The following is a 20,829-nucleotide window of genomic DNA, read 5'->3' on the forward strand; positions in this document are numbered from 1 at the left end:
TTGACTTTAGAGCCCAAAGAAGATCTCCACAGACTTATCTATCTCGATTGGTTTGTTTGGAGGAAGGATTGATAACAAAGCAAAAAATGAAGGGTTGTCAGTGAATCGTGTTCGGATAGAGTGATTTAGACCGTCGACGTATGGAAGATATACGGAACGCTGGAAATACTGTGAGGCCCATTCAGCACAGACGTTTTCACGATAAACCTCTACCTCCACTACTCTGGGCATTTTCAGCTCTTTGACGCCAGCTATTTCACAAGCTTCTTGATAAATGTTTGACGCAATGTTGTAATCGATGCGTTCTTGATCGAGAACGCTTTGAAGCGAAGAAATGAGGCTCTTCACAGATGGCACACTGATTCACAGGTGGTGCGTGACGTAACAGTGTATTCGGTAAGATAAGGAAACCTACTTAAAGCCACTTTTTGCCACACTATTTTGCTCCCCAGATAATGCTGTTGATCTTGGTACGAGCCGCAATCAAATAAGTATTGGCAGATTACAGTATAAGAGGTGACGGGACCCTCGTAATTGCAGGTCTCCACAAAATAAGCAGTCATTCGATCCTTTTCGGACGTTGTAGTTGCAGACACTTTGGAGATTCCGCCAGATTGCAAACTGGCTCGTCGTTAGTTCAGCACGCTCAATAGTTCCCGAAATTTGTCGAGGTTACCAGTCGGATATTAGGATGTCAGTACGTGACGAGGCTTCATCTGACTGTGAAGTTGCGTGTTCTTCTCGGATAGCACTGTCATTCAGTGGCATAGTGGATAGCACAAGCATTCAGTTCAGATATACTTGATTGATAAAACTTTATATACAAAAAAGAACTAAGCTGATAATCGTAATGTAAAGTGAGGTAAAGTAATGAACAAAAATCGAAAACGCAAGAGTATAAAAAGAAAAGTAATCACCGAAGGAATGAAAATTAATGAAGAAAACGAGAACTTTGCAGGAAAATGTTCAAAGCCTGTCGTTTGTCGCCACAAATCTACACATAAAATAATTAATTGTTGTCCACAGGTCGTAGATTATACCTAAATGTTCTTGTGTTTATTCGCTGTGTACACTTTCAGCATTATATTTATAATAGTTCTCCTACTATTACTTCTATCTACTACTGTGCAATATTGCAGTATCTTACTTGGTGCGTAAAAATAGCCAAGATTATGTTTACCTGGTTCACATGGTGTATGTATTATGGATGTAACGCACATGCGGAATAGTTAATAGAAAAACCACTTTTTATAACATTTAAGTTATTCAGAGAAAGTTCAGCAAATCCCTTTCTGCTGTCACGCCAGTATGCGGATAATCAGATTCACGCTTAACTATAAGGAGATTGTGAATTTTGTTATATTATTGGGTTTATTTAGAGATGTGCAAGGGTAGATAGATAATGCTAAGTTTTATTGTAGTTTAGTAAGTCGTCTACTAGTTTTGTCCTTAGAAATGCCCGAATGGAAACCAAAGAGTTTAAAAGCTCTGACGAACGTTCCATCGTAAGCTTAGTTGTGCCATAAATATGAATGTATAAGAATCTGGAATGTAAAAAATGAGTTATATGGTGTATAGGTCAGCATTTGTCTAACTAGGGTGCGTGAATCCTTTTGAGTCCATTCCATGGGGTTCGTCAGACTTTTCTAAAAGTCAAAGGTTGAGTTCTTATGTTAAGATAAAAAGTACAACGTATAAACTCCCATATGGTGCAGTACAAATTAAAAGTCGATTCTCGAGTTGAGGAAGCTCTTAGTCTGTGCTATTGTATTTAGCTTGGAGAATATTTTATCTCGTTACCTCAAGCTGTTAATGCTTAACTATACGTCACCAATTGAAATCATGTATATTAAAAGAAAGTTTGAGTTGGAAAATGTATAGTAACTTGACCTTTGGTTTCACGATCGGTGTTCGTTGCCTTGGTGAAAGGAATGCGTCAGGATGACTAACTGTATATTCCACCGGCACATTCTTGCTACCAAAGTGATGCCCCAAGGTGACGCCGTCTCTATTGTTGTTGCAGCAGAGTAGCTTACTTTGATCGAGCTCGAACGCTTAATCACCTCCTCTATCGTTATCTTTCTGTTTATCTCCTGAGTGCCCTACTCAAGATCCTAAACGCCTACGCCCGCGGCAAACTCAGAATTTAACCTTCCTCCTCATGTTGCAGGCTGAGTTCGGACGCGAAAAATGAACCATTAGCTAGGTCAGTTTTATCACTCTTAAGATCCAGAAGTTTGACGAAAGATCGTCGCTGTATTTTTATTAAAACATTTTTATTAAAAAATACTGCTACTTACAATATAGTATGACGTCGCGGCCTTGCCTGCAAGCTGCTACGTTTTCTCTCGGACTGGCGCATGGTCTGAGTGACCATGGAGAATGGAACCGGAGCCTTACCTTCACTACCGGTCACGATCAACGAAACAGGTTAAGAATATTTTGGTTCTGGTGTTCGGTTGTATAATTGGAAATTCTGATTGACTGGCAGTGGAAGTTTTACTATAGCAAATGTGTGGATACGTTTTTCATAGGTAATATGTACAACTTCTTCGGGCAAGTTACTGTACAAATTATTTGCATTATACAATTTTCTGGCAAGTGGTAACCACAACGAAACACATTTTTGACGAGTTTCTTTACGGATAACTAACATAAAGGATTCCATTCCAGTTTACAGTATCATGTCAGCAGTGTCAAAATCATCTTCGATTATTTTCGAATAGTCGCTGTGCGTTCAAATTTTTCAAGCTTTGATGTTAGCTGAGAGAGCGTCAGCTCCATTGCTTCTTGTCTGCACAAATCATTCGGTAAGATACCTTATAGTCATGTTGTGGACATGCAAATGTAGGTGCCATATTCGCAAAAAAAACGAACGCCTATTGCTTCTCCGTTTTGGTAACAACGTTTTGATTTTTGATGACAAATTACCGTTTACTTAAATTCTTCAAAACTGCTTGGGAACATTGATTGTTTGCTTCTTCTTCCGTCATTTTTTCAACAACTTGACTTTCAAACTCGCGGCTAAGTTCAAGTTCTTGTGAAGTAATAGGTCTCTCTGTAAACATTTTTATAACAGTAAAGCGAAAGCAATATTGTATTTACAGTACATTGGTTGGTGACAGAACCATGCTAACCTCAATAATATAGTAAAAGTAGCAGCAGAATAAAGTAGCAACTCAAATTTATTTGCAGAAGTTGGAGCATGCTCCTACAGGTGTTCCTACAAGATGGTGTAAACGTTAATCTTTGAAATGCTACCACATTCTGTTTTTTTTTTGGTTTACCAACAACTTATCCTTTATTTGTTTTGTGTTATCAGTCAACACTGTGTAGCACTTGGCTTGTCTTGGCAGCTGAATTAGAAACAATTTCTTCTGCGAGAAGCCAAATTCGTGAATCGATTCATTATAGCAGCCAGTCACTTTTTAATATTTTTGTTATGTGACGACACTATACGTGCTCGAAGAAAAACAAATAGATTTTGGAAAGAGTTTTACTTTAATCCCAAAATGAAAGAACTGACCGATATACTTATTGTACAGGCGGACAAAGTTACTTACTGAAATGACTTTTTGTGTGATTCCTCTTTTTCACAATGGCATATATCAAGCGATATAAGTGGATGAACATGATTAGCGGCGAAGCTAGAAAGGGGCGCTCAGCAAATTCGCGTATCAAAGCGTATCGGAAGTAACTCCATATTACATAGGTTTGCTCCTGAATATTTTCGAAGGTGTAACTGCCAGAACAAGTATGATACATTAGTTTCATGCAAGCTCTCGTAATATTTCTGTGACACAGACACATACCAAAGTATACAGAAACTTGCCTGAACATTGCAATGAGTAGATTAATCATGAGAATGGTGGTAAACATGACGTACAAACCCGTAAAGGCCGAAAGCATAAATCCACGCAAATCTAAAAACCAAGAATTAAACGGTTTGATCTAAACAAGGGTCCCCAGCTCTTTTGAACCAAGAGTCGCATAAACAGAAGGATCAGTGGCGGCGGACTAAAAACAAAAAATATTTCTGTCGAAAACACGGTGCATAAAACAGGAAACGTACCATTCTGTGGTTCTGATGCATCTCCAATACCTTCACCTAATAGTTGCCAAAAAGGCTCCCGTAAAATTTGGTTGATTATCGAAGTAATAACTGCACTTGCATTTGCGCCGTATTTTGTTGTCATGGCCGTATTTTCATAACTGCAAAAAAAACGAAGACGTTTTGGTCAATTTAATTTTCTTATATTTTCATTTATGAATTAAGAAAATTAGTTTCTTTTTAGTGGCATAAGTTTCGAGTAAAAAAAATTCTTACAACTCAGCCAGGGAAAGTATCACTGGATGCATTTCTTTCTTACCTAAGCTCTTTGTAACTTTGCCTGATGGCATGCTTTATTATTCCGTAAGTGAGAAAAACAATTCCCAACACTGATACAAAAGCCCCAACATCACTTAACTGCAACAAAAGATGTCCATAAATGTTTATATTGAACGCGTATTTGGATTTCAGCACTGTTTTTGAGCAATGCAAATTTAGATAAATATGCATGGCTTTTCAAAAGTCAATTTTTGTCCGAAGAGATGAACACAGTTCTGTCAGCTTAAGACATGTGTAGTCTTTACCATTTTTCGAATTGTATAAAGCAACGGTCCCAGTAACTTTGACACGAAGTAGGTTTGTAAGACTCGAAGAAACAAGCAAGCAATGCTTGCACACATCATGACCTTTGAGGCATACCATACGTCCTTTGATGGAATTTCTTGCGATATCAGGAGACCTAAACCTTCAAAAAGATTTTTTGTTTCAGAAGTTATACTAATGTTCATTGCTATTAATGATTTGTTGTTAACAATACATGCCTTTTGAAACATCACTGTTAGGATAAAGAGTAACGCCTCCGCAAAATAACCAAATTATAAATATTTTCAGTTACCTATAAAGTACGTTGCCAACATAACAACGTCGCAAACGTTCCAGCCGTCCTTTAGATAGAGTGTTAATTTCTTGCCGACACCTCTGCCTTCATTAACTGCAAGCTAAATAAAAAGGCACGTCATATATCGTTATAACTTTTTGTGAAGCTTCAAAATCATAAAAATGTGGGTATAGCCATTTACGGCTTACAATTTATTTCGATATTCAAAGATTGTTACGAAAGATTTTGTTTAGCCCTACCTGGCGAACTTCATCAAAGAAATTTCCTAACATGTACCAAAGTATCCAGTATAAATGTAAAGACTTAATTCGACCAAAATCCAATTCAGTTACGCTCCAGCTCATCAAGATTATCGAAAGAACCAGAAATATCTGCTCAGGTGGTAGTGTTTTAAAAAAAGATGTTTGAATGCCCACGAAATTTACTTAGTTTTCACTTGGTATATGGATACCAATAATGTTAATTAAAATGAAGATTACCGTGTGATAAATGAATGTGATTTTTGGCGAATTGCAGAAGTTGTACATATCCCGGAAAGACGAAACTAGTTTCGTTTTCCAGTCGATACTTTCTCTCAGTTTACTTGTTAGCGACTGAAACGGCAGAAGTTGCGGTTCCAAACTTATAGCGTCTTTGACAAGATTTGAAAGATTAAACTTGTTATATAAAAATAATATGCTTACAGCTGTTAATGATTGGTGTACTAGGTTTGTATTTGATATCAGAAAATCTTAAATAACATTAAACAATTGTTAAATATTTTGAATTTGTCGTGCGAAAATATTAAACAGTATACAGATTAACCTAACTTATGTGCAAAAAGGCATGTTTTTATGACCCAGCTGTTTGTAAGTTATGCAATATGATCGTAGCCTATAGCTGATATTTAAATATTATTGTATCAGCAAACTATGAAATCGGGATTTTATAAGATAAAATAGAAATTTGATTCATAGGTCAGTGTTTTTAAATTACTAGCAAAAAGTACTGTTTTATTACCTAATTGTTGACTGGTCCTGGCCGCATTGGAAAATGTAGGCTGATATATCTAGAGAGGGTTTACATATTGTGGGTCATAGTTAATTTTAGCACATATTTTAAATGAACAAAGTATTAACTTCCTGTATTTGAAAAAAATTATTTCTGTAAACACAATTGACTTTCACCGCTGTGCAGTTTTTTTACCGGTTTCCTGGTTACTTATAGGCCTACAGTTAAGGTACTTTTTTTGCGGTTGAGGTTGATTACATATATGAACGATATTTTCAAACATATGACATTACGAGATTAAAAAAACCAAACATAGTTATTCAAAAATGACTGATTTCACTATATCAATCGATGAGGAGTTGTTCTCCCTTGCGCTATCGGCCCATATACCGATTAATCGACTGCCGATATTTAAGCTTCAATTCAGTCAGTTTGTAAGGAAAATATTGAGAATATATATATTTTATCAATTTTTATAATGGCCGATTAATAAACCCAATTTATCAATAAATAATCAATTGGTCATTTCAAATATTACTCGCCAATTAATAACAGATAACGACACCAATTAACTGGAAATAAGGCGATTATGCCAGTTACCAGTTTTCTGATATATAATAATTAATTGAATCTGTTCTAATTTTTACATTTTATTTCTTTTTTTTACAAATTAGTTGGAATTTATTTGATTTTTCATTGGCCATGATCCTTAACTAATATAAATTTGTATAAGTTTTTTGAATTGTTTTAAAATTTAGGCTAGTTAAATTTGTAATAGTTTGTTTGAAATGTTGTTAGGTACCTTTTCAAATTCAAGCAATTTGAGAAGTATAGGCTAACACACTCAACCTGCGAATGAGTAACCACGGAAACGGTAACCAACTTCACGTTTTGGATAAATAACCACAAAAACAGTTACCACATTCACAGAGGTTTCACTTGCCTGGCTACTAAAACACGTGAATTCCGAAGGTTCCTTCACTACTTCTAAGACTGGTATCAGGGGAGGGATGCATGCCGCTAGCACAACCTAAAAATATATTTTGGTGAAATATATAAGCGATGACGCATTGCAGTGTTAGGCCTACATTTTGAACGAAGGTAAGGTTTAAATGCAAGTACTTTATAAGCTATGTATTCGTATTGTTTAAATTACCAGCACACTAGGTTTATCTGCAGACACGTGACCGTTCCATATGAGATCAAGACAGGTATGAACAGGATTTTGCGAAATAAAATGAGCTAGAAATCCGGTGTGTGCCAGAGTCAGACAGGAACATCCGCCCAAATGCTGCATACCGACAGTAGGTTAATAACATTATCAAGTTTTTCGTCGTTGTTTAAGATTATATGCAGAATACAGTTTTTAAACGCAAAAGGTTAACTCACAGGAAGCCTGGCCATAAGTTGAGATAACGTGGCTTCTTCGCTGCTTTTGTAGGAATGTTGCAAGACTTGAATTGCCTTTTCTTCCCATGCCCTTCAATGTAATCACGAAAGTATAACTACACGAAAGTGTAACTACTATAGGGTGCTGATTTTCAGTAGTTCATATGTAGATATAGCAGTACGATGCCTAATAACTTTTACAGTTAAATTGAAAATCTTCAAGTAGCCTACAGTAAACGCACTTCGAATAGGATTTCAAATTCTCTGCAAGTATGGAATGTTTAGCTGTATCCTTTAATTGATTGGAAGCGTTCCTGTAAATTGTGCTTGCGCAGAGGGCAGTAGCTAAGGAAAAAATGATTTAAAGATTATTTGTTTCCCTTACTTTTAGCCTATACATTTACCTAACTATAGTTAGTTAGTCGGCTTCAGCTAGTCGTTTGTCAAATGGTTTGTCTGTGCCCAATTCCTTCTCAAAGAAGATTACCTATATATTCATTTCCGTGCTTCCAAATAACTTGAGCCAATTCATCTCGCCCGGTGAAGATGCACCAAAAGAATAAGTCACGCTCTGGGTGCTGCACTGTAACAGTGTTGTCAATAGCGTTGCTGATTTCTATGAAATCAGCTGATCTTCTTACGTTCTCTAAAATCAGTTATGCATGTGGGATAACGATGGCCCACTAAAAGGCATAACTGAAACATCTTGGCGCTCAAAGTTTACTGGAGTTGACTCACCACCATCCGGTTCGTATACGTAGTCCAAGTCAGTGTAAAGCTTTCTGCACTCATGGCCAGTAAACTGCTTGATAATGCGACCAATTTCCCGAAGCAAGTTCTTCATTTCAATTTTCCGTTCCTTGATGATGCTTTTCACGAAATATGACATGGACGAAACATTTTTGGATAACATTACGTCCTGAAGATATATGCAAAGTTCCTTTATGTGTTCTTGGGTAACATGTTTGATGTCACTTTCTAATAGAAAACTAAAGTAGAAATGTTTCCGAGCCTAAATGCCTGCCTGATGGTAAAGTGTACGAAGCATCCTCACAGTCAATGTTGCATATATGTTAATTCCAAGATTATGCAGTATCTCAAGAAATTCAGTGCGACTCAGAAACAGCGCCATCAGCAAGCATGTTGGTAGAAAAGTTCTGTCACGCTATATGCAAAAAAATTAAGTGATTCATTGTCGTGGGTGATATGTGCGAATCTTAAAATTTTAATTTATAAACATTAAAACTGTTAGATTGGAACCGGATAAACGTACATTCGGATTTTTCAACGAGAATTCTTTCCTTATGATGTCCATGTGACCCCACATGAGACCAAGTCGGATTGTTGTCCGGGTAGAGTGACGGTTTGCTGGGAAAATATGCGATTCTCTTAACAACGACTTCTGCCCATTCATTACGCTCAGTAAAAGTGTTTTAAGATGATTAATTTCCAACATATTAAAGTGTATAAAGTGCATCTAAACTTACATTTGACGACGGCGTTTATGATTCCTGATTCCAGAGTTTGAGATTCCGAACTCGGAAATAAACCAATTGGCTAGAATTATTAACATTTAGGTGTGTCATGTTCTGAAACCTTTTCAGAGTCAAATTGTTTTAAATAACTTAAATCAAAACCAGCCTAACTGATGTACCTTGTCCACAGAGTTTTTGAAAAACTGTTCGACCCTTTTCTGGTCTTTGCCGCTTTCGTACCACCCAAGTATTGATTGAAGTTGTTCACGTATGTCACTTCTGCACCAAATGTTAGCCCTGTCCATAGACGTGGAAGTGCTGAATGTTCTACAAGGTATCATTGCGTTAACCAAAGTTTAAGCCTTATTCAGGATGGTTGTTTAAAATTATTATCATTAAATTACCGTGATCGTTGAGTCATTGGCTGCATCCAAGGCCCTTTAACGTTTTCTAGCAATAAGTAAACGTCGGCTGCTGTGATGTTTACCACGACCGGATGATCCATTTCGGTGCATTTCACGACATGAAGTAATTCTTCTGGACTATCTGATGTAAGCTGACCCACAACCGGTATCTCAACAACTGTAAAATAAGCAGTTTTTTTCATATAATTCCTCAACAGTTTCCGAGGTCAGAGCTCCTAGATTATCACAACAATTATTTTTGTACATTTGGTGTCGGTTGAATCAAATTCGATTGGGGTTGATCCAATGTGTTCAAGGAGATTTATACGAAAAATTTCCACTTGATCTGGATCGCCTTCGACGAAGATGAAATGTGTGTGATGACTATCAAGTAATTTCTTGTCAGAAACGACTGCAGGCGCGTATACCGCCGGAAAGGAGCCCTGGGTTAAAAAAGATTTTTGCACAAACCAGTCTTATCCACGAGAAAATAGGTTTGTACCTGAAATGACTCTGAGTTGTACAGGTTGTCGCTGCCTTCAAAACTATTTGCTTGAACTATGGCTATGATGCTAGCATCGCCGAAGTTGGTTAGAGGCGAAGAGCCATTTGTAAAAATCCATGAATTGTTTGTTGTATTCGTCCATTGGGGGTCGTGTCCTATAAACTCTCCGGTTGTGGATATGATTACTTGGGGAATTGTGAGGTTCCAGTGCCGGGTAAAAAGTGTCCATATCACCTGTGGGTTAGTGTTCGACGACGCTGTAATGTACTGAAAACACATATCACACAATTATATGACTAGTATATAAATATATGACTAAAACGTAAAAGCCAAAGAAAATGGTTTTCAAGCAAATTTGCACTTAAGGTTTATATAAGTGTCGGCTAATTTTTTTTCGCTTTAATTTGATGTAGGCTACTGTACGCTATATATGTTTACTTATGGAATGGCTTGTTCATAATGTACTGTACATTCTATCACTAAATTTTATAGACTTACTGGAGCATATGTGGGCTTTCTGCCTATCTCATGGAAAAGTATCTCACCATAAAAGTTCTTATTGAGATCGTTTGATTTTCTGACGAAATTGCAAAATTGTTGCTAAAGTGATAAAAGAAAACCGTTTTGAGTTTTGTTCGGTAAATAAGTATAAATTTTCATGTAGGTACTTATCACAAATGTAAACTTTAATCTTCTACAATTATGTTAAACTGACCAATCTTGCACCTTTTTTTTAGAACTGCGTTCATTTCTTTGGACGAAAATCGACTTTCGAAAAGCCATGCTTATTTATCTGACTTCTGTTTTAGCTCATGCGCTGTCTTCAATCTTTTTGTTCAAATTTTTTAAGGAAAAAGTCTTTTTATGCCAACAACATTTAACGCCGTGATATGATGCTGTTTCTCGTCTAGCCTAACTTAGTAAACAACGTTTAAGATAAGCGTGACTATACTCTATTTTCTACTGCATCCAAAAATTAACACGACCCTGGTATGAACTAATACTCACTTAAACAAGAAACGCACTGGCCAAATAGAAGGTTTTGCATTGCATCATCAATACATTGCAAAGGTGAATACAATAACTTTTTTTCGATTGCAGCGTCGGTTATTCAAACAAACTCGGATTTCTTGTTGGCGTATAGATAACACGTTCGGTTTTGGTATGAGATGTCTATATTCTAAATCACTAAACTGGTTTCGTAAGGTTTTTGGTTACACTTGTTAGATAGTGTGTTTACACGCACAGGAACGAAAATTTCTTTTTTTCGGAAAGAAATCTTATGACGATATCTTGCAATAACAGAGCGTTTTTGTTTTGTTATACTCGTCACGGAAATTTTAGTGATAAAATCTAAACATGCCGTTAACGTAACGGTTTGTTAATGTTGCAAAATGGTCAGCGCTAACACAATATTGTACCGTATAATGAGGTTTAGGAAAGAAATACAGTGAATACTATTTTTGAACATAACGGGATATCAAAATCGAATAAGATTTTGTCTCATTTTTTTAAGGCCTCGTGTATTCTGTAGGTTGATGAAGGCATGACAATATGTTACTGACGGCAGGTTGCTCGTTTATTGTTGAATTACACAAATTGCGGGTGTAGGTATTATTTCTGAACATTTTCTGGACATTTTCGGTTTTCCTATTACACAAATTTTGCTGGAGCCAATGTTCCAAGACCCGTTGAGCAATCAGCTAAGTATATGCGATTTGAAAAAGAGTATCTTCAAATTTCAGATGCCTTGTCTTAGATTACGCTATGTTGGCATGCGTATGTCCTTTCGTTGAGTTTTCATTTCGTTTTCTTTAATACATTTCTTTCTTGTTAAACTTTGAAGTTTGATAAAGTGAATGCGTTTAATGTTTTGAATGTATTTTTTTGCCACTGTTCAAATAAATTTAAAAAGTGGTTACAGTGAAGGAATTGAAAAACAAAACGCCTCATAGCAAGAAAACATCTGAAAAGGCAAACACGTGAATTCACAACACCTTGGATTAAAACGTGTTGCGATTTAAACATGTAAAAAAGACACTTTTGTGGTGTTTAAATTTGGTGTAAAAAAGAATGAAAGTGTAGCAGTACGAATGCCCATATTAATTGTTGTAGTCAATTCGTCCTGTCAGTTTGCACAAGCACAAGAAAATTTTATTGAAGGTTCATAGTACTTCATAGTCTAATTTGATTTCAGTCTAAAACAGTTTACCATAACTAGCTCGTCAAGACTCGGGTAGCCTTTCTACATTTTACGCTGACGTTTGTTTTTTCGATTCCGTTAGATATCGAAAGCTGCAAACATTAATCGTTGAATGATGACGTAGCCTAATCATTCAGAGAAAGATACTACGAAACGGACAGCTAAATTTAGAGCTATTTTAATCAAGCATATCCATTGGTACCCAAGCGACAGCTTTTGCTGGTCACACTTTCGGTAGCCTAGAATACACAACTATAATTTTATTTAAGATGGAATATATGACTTACCATACCCTGCAATGTATATACGCAGGGTCTTCGTTAAACTAATTCGCCACAGTGGTATTAACTATATTTCAGCCTACCGACATACTCAAGCACGAATATGAGTTTGTGGCGAACAATGAGTAAGAAAGTTGCGAGGCATCCTATAGATACGCTCTTGAAAGCGTAGGGTGCTACTTAGAATCGACTTGACGAGATGAAGGAAAACGCTCAATGGCCGCAGGAGACAGAGCTAGCCCCTTCATCACCCCGAGATATTCTGACTCAAGTGAAAGTTCCGTGCTCTTCTCGGTCAGCACTGCATGTAGACCGACGTTGATACACTTATATTGAAGCGGAGTGAAGGAAACGGAATCAAATAAACTAAAGGAATCCTTGCACAAGACGCTCACGTTTATGTAGGCGAATAATATGATCGGCCTATCCACTGAATTATGCGATACTTGTAAAAAATGTGAAGAATGCGGGGTTTTAAAGGGAAGTGCCCAGCTGACACAAATGTGTAGCTATGGCATTAATCATCACAACCTTACTAAAATATTTCTGCATGAAATGGTCTTCAGTTTAAAACATCGTTTTATTGGATATCTTGGGTGAAAGATGGTTCAACACTTTCATTGCAGAGTTACAGGTTAATGCAATTACAAAAACAACAATTACAGTAGTTTTTTGCATCAGGTTGCTTTTTATTTTGATACTTTGCTTTCAAGCAAGAGCTTTCGGCTCTTGGTGCGTTTTATGCAATATAATTTGTCTTCGTTAACCACACAGCTAATATTTTGGATAAGTTATGGCTTAAGTTTCACTGGTTGCTCAGGTACCGACAAAGCGATTCCCAATTGAGCAGCATAGTAAGTTGTCATGACAATATAACCTGCTGCATGTATGGATGTAACAAACTTGTTTACACATAGGATGATGTCAGAGATGACGAAAAGAATGGCGCCAATTCCCGCCGATACATCTCTCCAATTGTCTGAACAAAGAGAGTTGAGGTGACAAGGATCACTTAATAGATCTAACATCATACAGATAAACACTACATGTTTATTTTAGCAAACACCCACGCCAAACGCGGTTACTAACTTCTTTCCATTTGGCCGAAGTCTAAACGGGCCAGTGCTCGCCAGATCATGGAGAATATAGCGAGCGTGTAAAAAATTCCACTAGTTTTCAGTACTTCCGGAAGATCATTTTTCATGTTGTGTGCCACGGATCTATACAAAACATGAAAGCGGTTACACCCTAACAAAAACATACCGAGCATCCCAGCTAATCGAATCTTAAGTTTTCGTCGCTGCTGGTAAAAGTTACTAATGTGGCTAACTTACTGATGAGTAACAACGGCCGCTACAGCACAAAGGATCATAAGTTTTAGTTTGAAATCTTTCCAGCCAAACGCAAAAACGTATGCCATGTGGGCCGTGAAAAACAACCCAATACCTGGTGAAATAGTTCCATGTCAGATCACAACAGTATAAAGACACTCAACAAAAATTACTTTTAACTTGTGTGTGACAAGAAAATCCATAGTTTTGAAATATGAAATTGGTCTGACCTATTAGAAAAATTGGTAGATTGTCCTGATAAACTAATGCGGCATCGGCAAACATCGAAAGACATAAACCGATAAAAATCCGATATCCGTGCCTGTCCTGTCGTATCCTTGCAAAACTGTCGAATTTTCCGCGCACAAATGCTGCCAAACTTAAGATGGGAACGCACTAATAAGCACATAAATGGTTCTAATATATTTGGTGAGCAGAGTACAATAGTGGTAAACTGTCATTATAGAGTTTATAGGTCTCTGCATGGCATAGCTTATTAAATTAATTTGCAAATACCTCACCTTGAGTATCAGGAATGTTGGAGAGTAAAACTGCAAGTAGTTTAGCGAAATCGCAAACTTATTCAAAAAGAAGATGCAAGAAAAAAACAAAAATGGACGCAAAGAATCCATTCTTTGTTCGAGTAACAACCTTGTAACTCTACTAGTTATAACAACACAAGACCATCAATTGACCGATGTTTCGTATTATATGGTCTTGAATTTATGATTAAATTTGCGATATGGTTTCTCATAAGCACGTTTACTTTCAGCAATGATTAATTATTACAAATGCGATTTCTGTCGCTGTAAACTGTTCTTAGTGGTAACTAAACTATTATTTATAAGTTAATTAGATCCCAAGCTGCACCTAAATAAGACTGTATCCTGCTAAAGCAAGGATCTTGCAGGAAAGATTTTAACTGATAACACAAGCTGCAGCATACGACTGATGTAGTAAGCCACGGTTGACACTAGGCTAAGCCCAACTTTTGGTTAATGTTTAATGCGCACGTCAAGCTGGTCATGGCAAGCCAACAATGCTTTAAGTGGAGCAGATTGTTGACATGGTGTCTCTGCTCATCAAAAAACTAAACAGCCTACATGTTTCTACACCGGCGTCTAACATAAAGATTTAGTTTGCGCAGCACATGCAGTTGCTTTCTCTACAGTCTACATTGAGGTCTGACACCGATTGAATTGTCAGCATATGCCCTTACTAACCATTCGAGGAAATCCGCTCGACACTATATAAACGTGGTTCGTACCCATATTTTACCTTCTCAGTAACATGAAAGATGTCATAAAATATCCAATAACATTTGCAATTTCTTAAAACTAATGATTACGCGATATCCTCAAATTTGATTTAGCTCTTATAAGGAAAATTACCCGTCAAATCAAAAATGGACAAAAACTGTGCGTTTTGCTACGTTTTTGCGATTGCAGACAAGGCCATTTTTAAAATACCGTGCCCAAGACATAACTGGGAAGCCATCTTTGAGTTGAGCGTCGCAGCGTAGTCCACATATTATGTCATTTTCAACGTCATGTAGATCATATTTGATTGGATCGTAACCTATTGCACAGGTAATCGTGTTAAAAACTGTAGCGGTGGTTGCAGTAAATTTCTGGGCACGTCAAGTCATTTCTTTATCACCGTGCATCATATCAAATCACAATTAGACAGCAAATTTATGGACTACGTTTAGCTTTAAGTCATGATGTCGAAGCAATTTTACCATCATGCGAACGTCTATGACTTGAGGAGTTGGGATTGTTCAGGAAACGGTGGTTTCCCATTACATGACGTCAATGGTGTCTATGTTGCTGCTGCACCCTTTGTCGTTTCGTTTCACGAAGCGTATAAAAACAGCCAGACATAAGTCATTGGAGCAGTAGACAATAAACATGAGCAACATGGAAATGGTTGCTGCGTCGCCTCGTCCAAACAATTCTGAACATGATAGTGTCGAGGTTGAAATCGATATCAACAGAAATAATGAAACGTTGTGTATAGCAAAGGTAAGTTCTTGATGCAATGGATGACAGGTACTGTAGTAAGGTTTACTGTCAAATTCGATTTTCTTTTGCAGTCACCACTTTTGCAATTCTGGAATCTTCTCGGATTCTTCCGGCGCGTCTTCCTTTACTTTTCGATTACGATCTTAGCAGATCAAGGATACATAGAAATTCCAAAAGTTTTCAGAGTGTTCTTACAGGTAATTGAACAGAACTCTCCAATATGCATTTTGGAGATGGTCTGAAGAGTAAAATCTAAACGTTCAATTTGGTGGTGCTACTCGTGACGTGAAAGCATTATTGCGAAAGATAACGTCCTTTTGACATCCACGCGCTGCTTTTCAGTGTTTTCCATTAATATCCCTGGCTATTTATATTTTCCGCCAATATAATTCATTGCGGGTTATATGGAAGAACAAGTACGGTTTATTGATATTTGTTGGGTTGCTGTTCTCTATGGTTGGAGATATGTTGTTAAGTTTTGAAGATGGAAGTTACTTGTTTGTTGGAATTGGTACGTATAGGTTCTTGATATTTCTATTACTTAACTTCCCTCGCCATGAACTTTTTGGCAGAAAGCTTAGGCCTGAGAGGATGGCTATTGGTTTATAGCTTACGGAAAGCATAAATACAGAAAAGTATTTAATAACTTGTCACATCCCTGGATGCCTCAATCGCATGTCTTAGAGTATCTGTAAGCTTTTTCAATACACGTATTTGAAACCATGAATTAGATTTTCAACTAAATGCTGTTTTCATCAGGGAGCTTGATTCGAGGCATTGCTTGGACAATGTATACTTTTGCCTTTCAATGGAAACCTTTTGCTTCACGATTATTGGCTAGATCGCTGCTTGCGGCAATATTGTTTTACTAGTAAGTTTAACCTAAAAGCATTTTTGATTAAGACTACCATACGCGTTTTTCTTGCAGGATTTGCTCCCTAAAAGCACACAATATTTTCGAAATGTATTGTAATACTACAGACGTCTTAGTGACACAAATAGAATAATTAGAAAACACTTGCCAATAATAAAATAACGGACTTATACTTTCGTATTACTTTTACTTGTTAATTATAGCGAATTAATTATTAAATAAATTAATGCATGAAAATATGAGATCAGTGTGATTAAATTAATACGCCGTTATCAGAGCTAGGCAGCTTATCCGGCGGCACTCTAGGTTCTCGATGAAGAACAAAAACGTATTCTTTTTGCCGCTCCCGCTGTTTTTAAATGTTCTCAGTTATTCTTTTTTCAGCAAGTTTTTAAAAATCAGTCGAATTTGTACGTTGCAATACAAAAAACTCATTTTAAACTAATTACTTAGGCAACTGATCATCCTAAATAGCCTACTTTTTAAAGTAATGAAATACCATCGCGCTAGTCTCAAAACATTCAAAAAACAAAGATATTTTCTTTATCAATTGCAACATACACATACAGCGTGCTTGGTTCCCAAGAGGAGCAAGAAGCGGATAACACGAAAATGGAGCATTTTTCCAATTGCCCTTTTAGTTTGATAAAAAGAACACCGCTCTCGTAACGTCTTTGCAAAAAAGAGCTCACTTTTACCTAGCTACCTGAACGCTACCTTTAACGAGCTAGCTTTGCTCGTTATCTAACTCTATATTCAAAACCGGAAAATACTGTCGTCAGCCTTTGTTGTAACTTTTTGTTCAATTGTTTCCATAGCTACCTATACGTGGGAGGAGTACAAAATGCCGGCTTGACAATTCAGATTGGTGGTGGCTTCTACATTGCTGCACTCTTCACCGTTCAGTGGAGAGGCTGGGCTAGGATATCATCTTACGATCTTGTCAGCTGTAAGTTTTGTTAAGATTGCTGTTGATATCAAGAATAACGTTTTGTTATTAAAGTCATCTGGCTGTTTCCGGAACTTTAATATCATTTTTGTTTTCACTGAATAAAGAACTAATTTCTGCTAGACAGCTCGGTGGTATGAATTCGTCGGAGCTTTGGGTACTTCTTTTCTTGTGGTTTCTGAAAGTATCTATTTTATTGATGTAGTTTTGCACCGCCTTCCCGGAGCAATATATGGTGTCCAATCTACATACTACGTGGCCCAGCTATTCATAGCTCTGTCCGTGGTTGACGGAAGTTCAATTGAGTGGCCACAAGACAACGAAAAAGAGCAAGCAAAGTATGTTAAATCTAACCTAAATCTACTTTCTACTACAGTCTAAATGTAACTTCATTTACCACAAGTATTTGCACATCTTTTCTCTTTACTTAAACGCCTATCTTCAACGACGAATTGCGAGTTAAATAGCCAACTTCTAAACGAGATTTATTTCTTCAGGCTGACAAGATTGAAGCGCAGCTTCTCAAATCCGAAAGCGGCTTGTAAAGAATTTTTGAAAAGAATAATGGATTGGTTATTTAATTGATAAATAGAAATGAGAAGCGGAATAAAGGACGTTTTAGGTCAATGAAGCATATACTTTAACATGCTGACGTGCTAGATGCAAACGTAGGAAAAAAACAAATAAAAGACACTTTTTGCTGTTTCAATTTTCTTCCACCAGATGTCTTGTCCGTTTTAGTACTATATACCGCATAGGCTACTAACACGTTCCTCTCGTTCAGCAAGCAAATCCGTCTCGAATTCGTAGTGAGAGCACTGGTCTTGTGCCATCGTCTGGCATCTCCACTCAAATGACGTCAACTTTGTCGTTTAACTCTACAGGTATGTCCGTTTCTCCCACCGGACGACTGGGCTCTTCTGTTTCGATCTCTTTAAATTGCTTGAAATCATTTTTTTCCTTTTTATGAAGATTTTGGATATTTTGTTCGTTTTTCCGTGATTCGGGAATCGGCCGCTTATATGGGACGTATTGCGCCCAGAAAGTGACAAAGTGTTTAATCGTCTCGTTTAATTGCTTTCCCGGTAGCAAAGCTATTTTATCTAAAGTTGCATTTAAACGGAATGCGCTTTCAGCTTTCTCTGTTAGTTTGTCGTCAGGTCCCAAACGTATGCCTCCCCGCGTCTTAAACCACGCCTTTCGAAACGATAGTTGTAGGTTTCTTGTCGTGCCCAAATGCCACATAAAATGTCGCTCGTTATCTGGCAGTCCAAAATGTGCTCTGCTGACGATGTTGCCAGATGTATTAAAAGCCTTTTGTCTGAGTATTCCAGAAATAAGAACGTCCTCGAGATGCATCCCTGTGTAATTGGTTTTCTCCGACGTCTGGTAGATTTTACTCCAAACATCATAGGAAGATACTATCATGCCTCCGTGGCAAAAAGTGGGGTAAACATCTCCGGAATAAATCTCTTCCGACACTCCCCATTTGAAGTTCTGTTTTCTAAAGCGATGGAGCATGAAATGAATGAGCCATAAAGATAAAAGATCAATAACCTACCGATGGGAATGCCTTATGTTGTCTCAACTTTCAATCATAGCTTATACCTTATAGGAGAATGGCCTCTATCATAGATGTATCCGCAATGCATGAATTTTTTCATTGCCTCCGTTTGTCGTCGAAAATAATCGTAGACGACCGGAATATTTATGACGCAATCATCGTCAGTTGTTGTGAAGAAGTCACTAACATCACCTACGTTGTATGTTAGCCACTGAAGGCTTCCAAGAACCTATAAATTTCAAGTTTGTACTATACACACGATACAGGCAAATACGTTAGAGACGTGGTATTAACTTCAGACATCCCTATTGTTGTTTAGATATATCACCTTGAGCATAGGTTGTATGTTTGTTTGATTTGGTCTCAAGTCTACGTTTTGTAATGTGATGCATCAAAGTATTACCTTCACCGGAAGGTTGTTGTAGTCGTCCATTACGTCACTTTGAAGTATATCCCCGTATAAGACGTTTTCTTCATTGAGTATTCTCTCTTGTTCTGAATTGCTTACCATACCGATGAGAAAAATTATCCCAAACCTACAACGTTAACAACAAGCCAGAGCATTACTTACAATGGTGACTGTGAGAGTTTTAGCTTAATGTGTTTAAGACTTTACAAATGATTTAGTTCTTCTACTTCGAGCGAAATGTTGCTTGAAATCTTGCAGCATGTTAGACATAAGGTTCTGCAGACGTCTTACCTATCTCCGTTGATGGCTAGAATTGAGCCCCACGTTTGACGGACCAAAAATCGTCGGCCTACTAATGGAGCAGCAGTTTTGACTAAAAATGTCATAAAGTAACGGCTGCTTTTAGTGCCTTCCAAATACTTCCACGGCCTAAATACATTAAATACTATCAAACTATTATTTCAATCCTGCAAGATTAAATGTTGATTTAAATGCACAAATATCCACTTATAATTAACAAGCAATTAGCGTTTTATTGTGACACGCAAGCTATTTTGCATGAAGGCAATTATGCTTTTATAAAAAAATTTAAGTTTTATGGTGTAACTTAAAGACGAATGAGTTAGACAAGTTTTAGTTTTTGCAAGTTTCCAAAATACTCTCATTCAAAATCTTTGTACTCACTTTAATGGAAACACAACGGCAGGTTTGTGCGCTGTTTGATTCCACAGATATTTTTGCGGTAATGTTTTGAAGACGAGTTTCGGTTTTTTCACAGCTATCTTGCTGTAAAATAATTTCGCATTCAGGCTGCTGCAACCGACACGATAAACAGGGACTACTTTAGCAATCTACCAAACGAAACAGTTACAAAGTGTCGCGGAATAGAAGGCACCATGTCATACTTGCTAGCCTTCTCGACAGGAAGCCAATCTCGAGTATTGATGCTTCCACTTGATGTCAAGGATTTCAATTCGATTTTGACACAGGCTCGCAGAATAACGTCCCGAACGTTAAAGCCAATTATCACGCCACACATCCCAGCAATTGCAAGATGAACAGTCAGAGTCGTGCAGCACATCAACCCAGATTTTTTCTTTTTTCGAACGGTTTGCAGATATTTAAATTGGCCTCTCATATTTGATGCTACCTTGTAAAAAGTGCATAATCTTATTCAATACCGTGTTTTCGAATTTACTCCTGAAAAACAGCAACAGAAATCTTGATAAAAGTAACTAACTCAGTCAATGGCAAATGTTGTACCTAACCACACACACGCACGAACACATTCACGGAGAATTTGCTTTCTATCTCGTATTAATATAATTTTCATAACTTGTATCAATAGGAATTAGCACATTCACTTGAACATAAATGATAATGGTCACGAAGCCGCGGTTTGATAATAGGGATAATTTTAAAAAGGGTTAAAATCAAACTCAGAACAATGTTTATAGACATAGTATTCCACGGAACATTTGG

The 20,829-nt window shown here is 37.2% G+C and overlaps 4 protein-coding genes across 4 annotated transcripts; 1 reads left to right on the forward strand and 3 right to left on the reverse strand.

Moving 5' to 3' along the window:
* Positions 1-2,228: 2,228 nt before the first annotated feature.
* On the reverse strand, positions 2,229-10,715 carry LOC143467183 (transient receptor potential cation channel subfamily M member-like 2). Its single transcript, XM_076965059.1, has 26 exons — positions 10,439-10,715; positions 10,211-10,312; positions 9,710-9,979; positions 9,473-9,650; positions 9,208-9,385; positions 8,983-9,130; positions 8,816-8,885; positions 8,602-8,696; positions 8,353-8,493; positions 8,067-8,247; positions 7,816-7,974; positions 7,571-7,673; positions 7,329-7,419; positions 7,096-7,230; positions 6,883-6,969; positions 5,949-5,997; positions 5,429-5,580; positions 5,189-5,320; positions 4,947-5,049; positions 4,636-4,796; positions 4,371-4,468; positions 4,073-4,212; positions 3,833-3,923; positions 3,564-3,742; positions 2,932-3,058; positions 2,229-2,794 (listed from the first exon to the last, which is right to left on the reverse strand). The coding sequence occupies exons 1-26, from the start codon at positions 10,493-10,495 to the stop codon at positions 2,713-2,715; spliced, it is 3,309 nt and encodes a 1,102-aa protein (XP_076821174.1). The 5' UTR covers positions 10,496-10,715; the 3' UTR covers positions 2,229-2,712.
* Positions 10,716-12,757: 2,042 nt separating this feature from the next.
* On the reverse strand, positions 12,758-14,374 carry LOC143469194 (lysoplasmalogenase TMEM86B-like). Its single transcript, XM_076967173.1, has 5 exons — positions 14,049-14,374; positions 13,758-13,923; positions 13,531-13,642; positions 13,286-13,416; positions 12,758-13,175 (listed from the first exon to the last, which is right to left on the reverse strand). Exons 1-5 carry the CDS (start codon positions 14,157-14,159, stop codon positions 12,988-12,990), a joined length of 708 nt encoding a protein of 235 aa, XP_076823288.1. The 5' UTR covers positions 14,160-14,374; the 3' UTR covers positions 12,758-12,987.
* Positions 14,375-15,432: 1,058 nt separating this feature from the next.
* On the forward strand, positions 15,433-17,388 carry LOC143449015 (lysoplasmalogenase TMEM86A-like). The gene is made up of 5 exons (XM_076949037.1): positions 15,433-15,551; positions 15,623-15,748; positions 15,894-16,062; positions 16,311-16,422; positions 17,244-17,388. Exons 1-5 carry the CDS (start codon positions 15,438-15,440, stop codon positions 17,386-17,388), a joined length of 666 nt encoding a protein of 221 aa, XP_076805152.1. The 5' UTR covers positions 15,433-15,437.
* Positions 17,389-17,842: 454 nt separating this feature from the next.
* LOC143470021 (uncharacterized) lies at positions 17,843-20,542 on the reverse strand. Its single transcript, XM_076968266.1, has 6 exons — positions 20,253-20,542; positions 20,032-20,133; positions 19,639-19,776; positions 19,342-19,474; positions 18,983-19,167; positions 17,843-18,878 (listed from the first exon to the last, which is right to left on the reverse strand). Exons 1-6 carry the CDS (start codon positions 20,483-20,485, stop codon positions 18,224-18,226), a joined length of 1,446 nt encoding a protein of 481 aa, XP_076824381.1. The 5' UTR covers positions 20,486-20,542; the 3' UTR covers positions 17,843-18,223.
* Between the last annotated feature and the right edge of the window lie 287 nt (positions 20,543-20,829).

This window comes from Clavelina lepadiformis, chromosome 1 (assembly GCF_947623445.1).
Source record: "Clavelina lepadiformis chromosome 1, kaClaLepa1.1, whole genome shotgun sequence".
In the NCBI taxonomy this organism is placed as follows: Eukaryota; Metazoa; Chordata; class Ascidiacea; order Aplousobranchia; family Clavelinidae; genus Clavelina; species Clavelina lepadiformis.

Coding starts and splice junctions, on each gene's coding strand:
- LOC143467183 (XM_076965059.1), bottom strand. CDS start 10,495: ATGGCTTTTCGAAAGTCGATTTTCGTCCAAAGAAATGAACGCAGTTCT. Junction 7,674..7,815: donor GCACGGAAATGAATATATAG/GTAATCTTCTTT, acceptor TTTTTTCCTTAG/CTACTGCCCTCTGCGCAAGC. Junction 3,743..3,832: donor CTACTCATTGCAATGTTCAG/GCAAGTTTCTGT, acceptor TTGTTCTGGCAG/TTACACCTTCGAAAATATTC.
- LOC143470021 (XM_076968266.1), bottom strand. CDS start 20,485: ATGAGAGGCCAATTTAAATATCTGCAAACCGTTCGAAAAAAGAAAAAA. Junction 20,134..20,252: donor CCTGTCGAGAAGGCTAGCAA/GTATGACATGGT, acceptor ATTATTTTACAG/CAAGATAGCTGTGAAAAAAC. Junction 18,879..18,982: donor AGAGGCCATTCTCCTATAAG/GTATAAGCTATG, acceptor CCATCGCTTTAG/AAAACAGAACTTCAAATGGG.
- LOC143449015 (XM_076949037.1), top strand. CDS start 15,438: ATGAGCAACATGGAAATGGTTGCTGCGTCGCCTCGTCCAAACAATTCT. Junction 16,063..16,310: donor TTACTTGTTTGTTGGAATTG/GTACGTATAGGT, acceptor TGTTTTCATCAG/GGAGCTTGATTCGAGGCATT. Junction 16,423..17,243: donor GCGGCAATATTGTTTTACTA/GTAAGTTTAACC, acceptor TTGTTTCCATAG/CTACCTATACGTGGGAGGAG.
- LOC143469194 (XM_076967173.1), bottom strand. CDS start 14,159: ATGGATTCTTTGCGTCCATTTTTGTTTTTTTCTTGCATCTTCTTTTTG. Junction 13,643..13,757: donor TCTACCAATTTTTCTAATAG/GTCAGACCAATT, acceptor CTATTTCACCAG/GTATTGGGTTGTTTTTCACG. Junction 13,417..13,530: donor GCGGCCGTTGTTACTCATCA/GTAAGTTAGCCA, acceptor TGTTTTGTATAG/ATCCGTGGCACACAACATGA.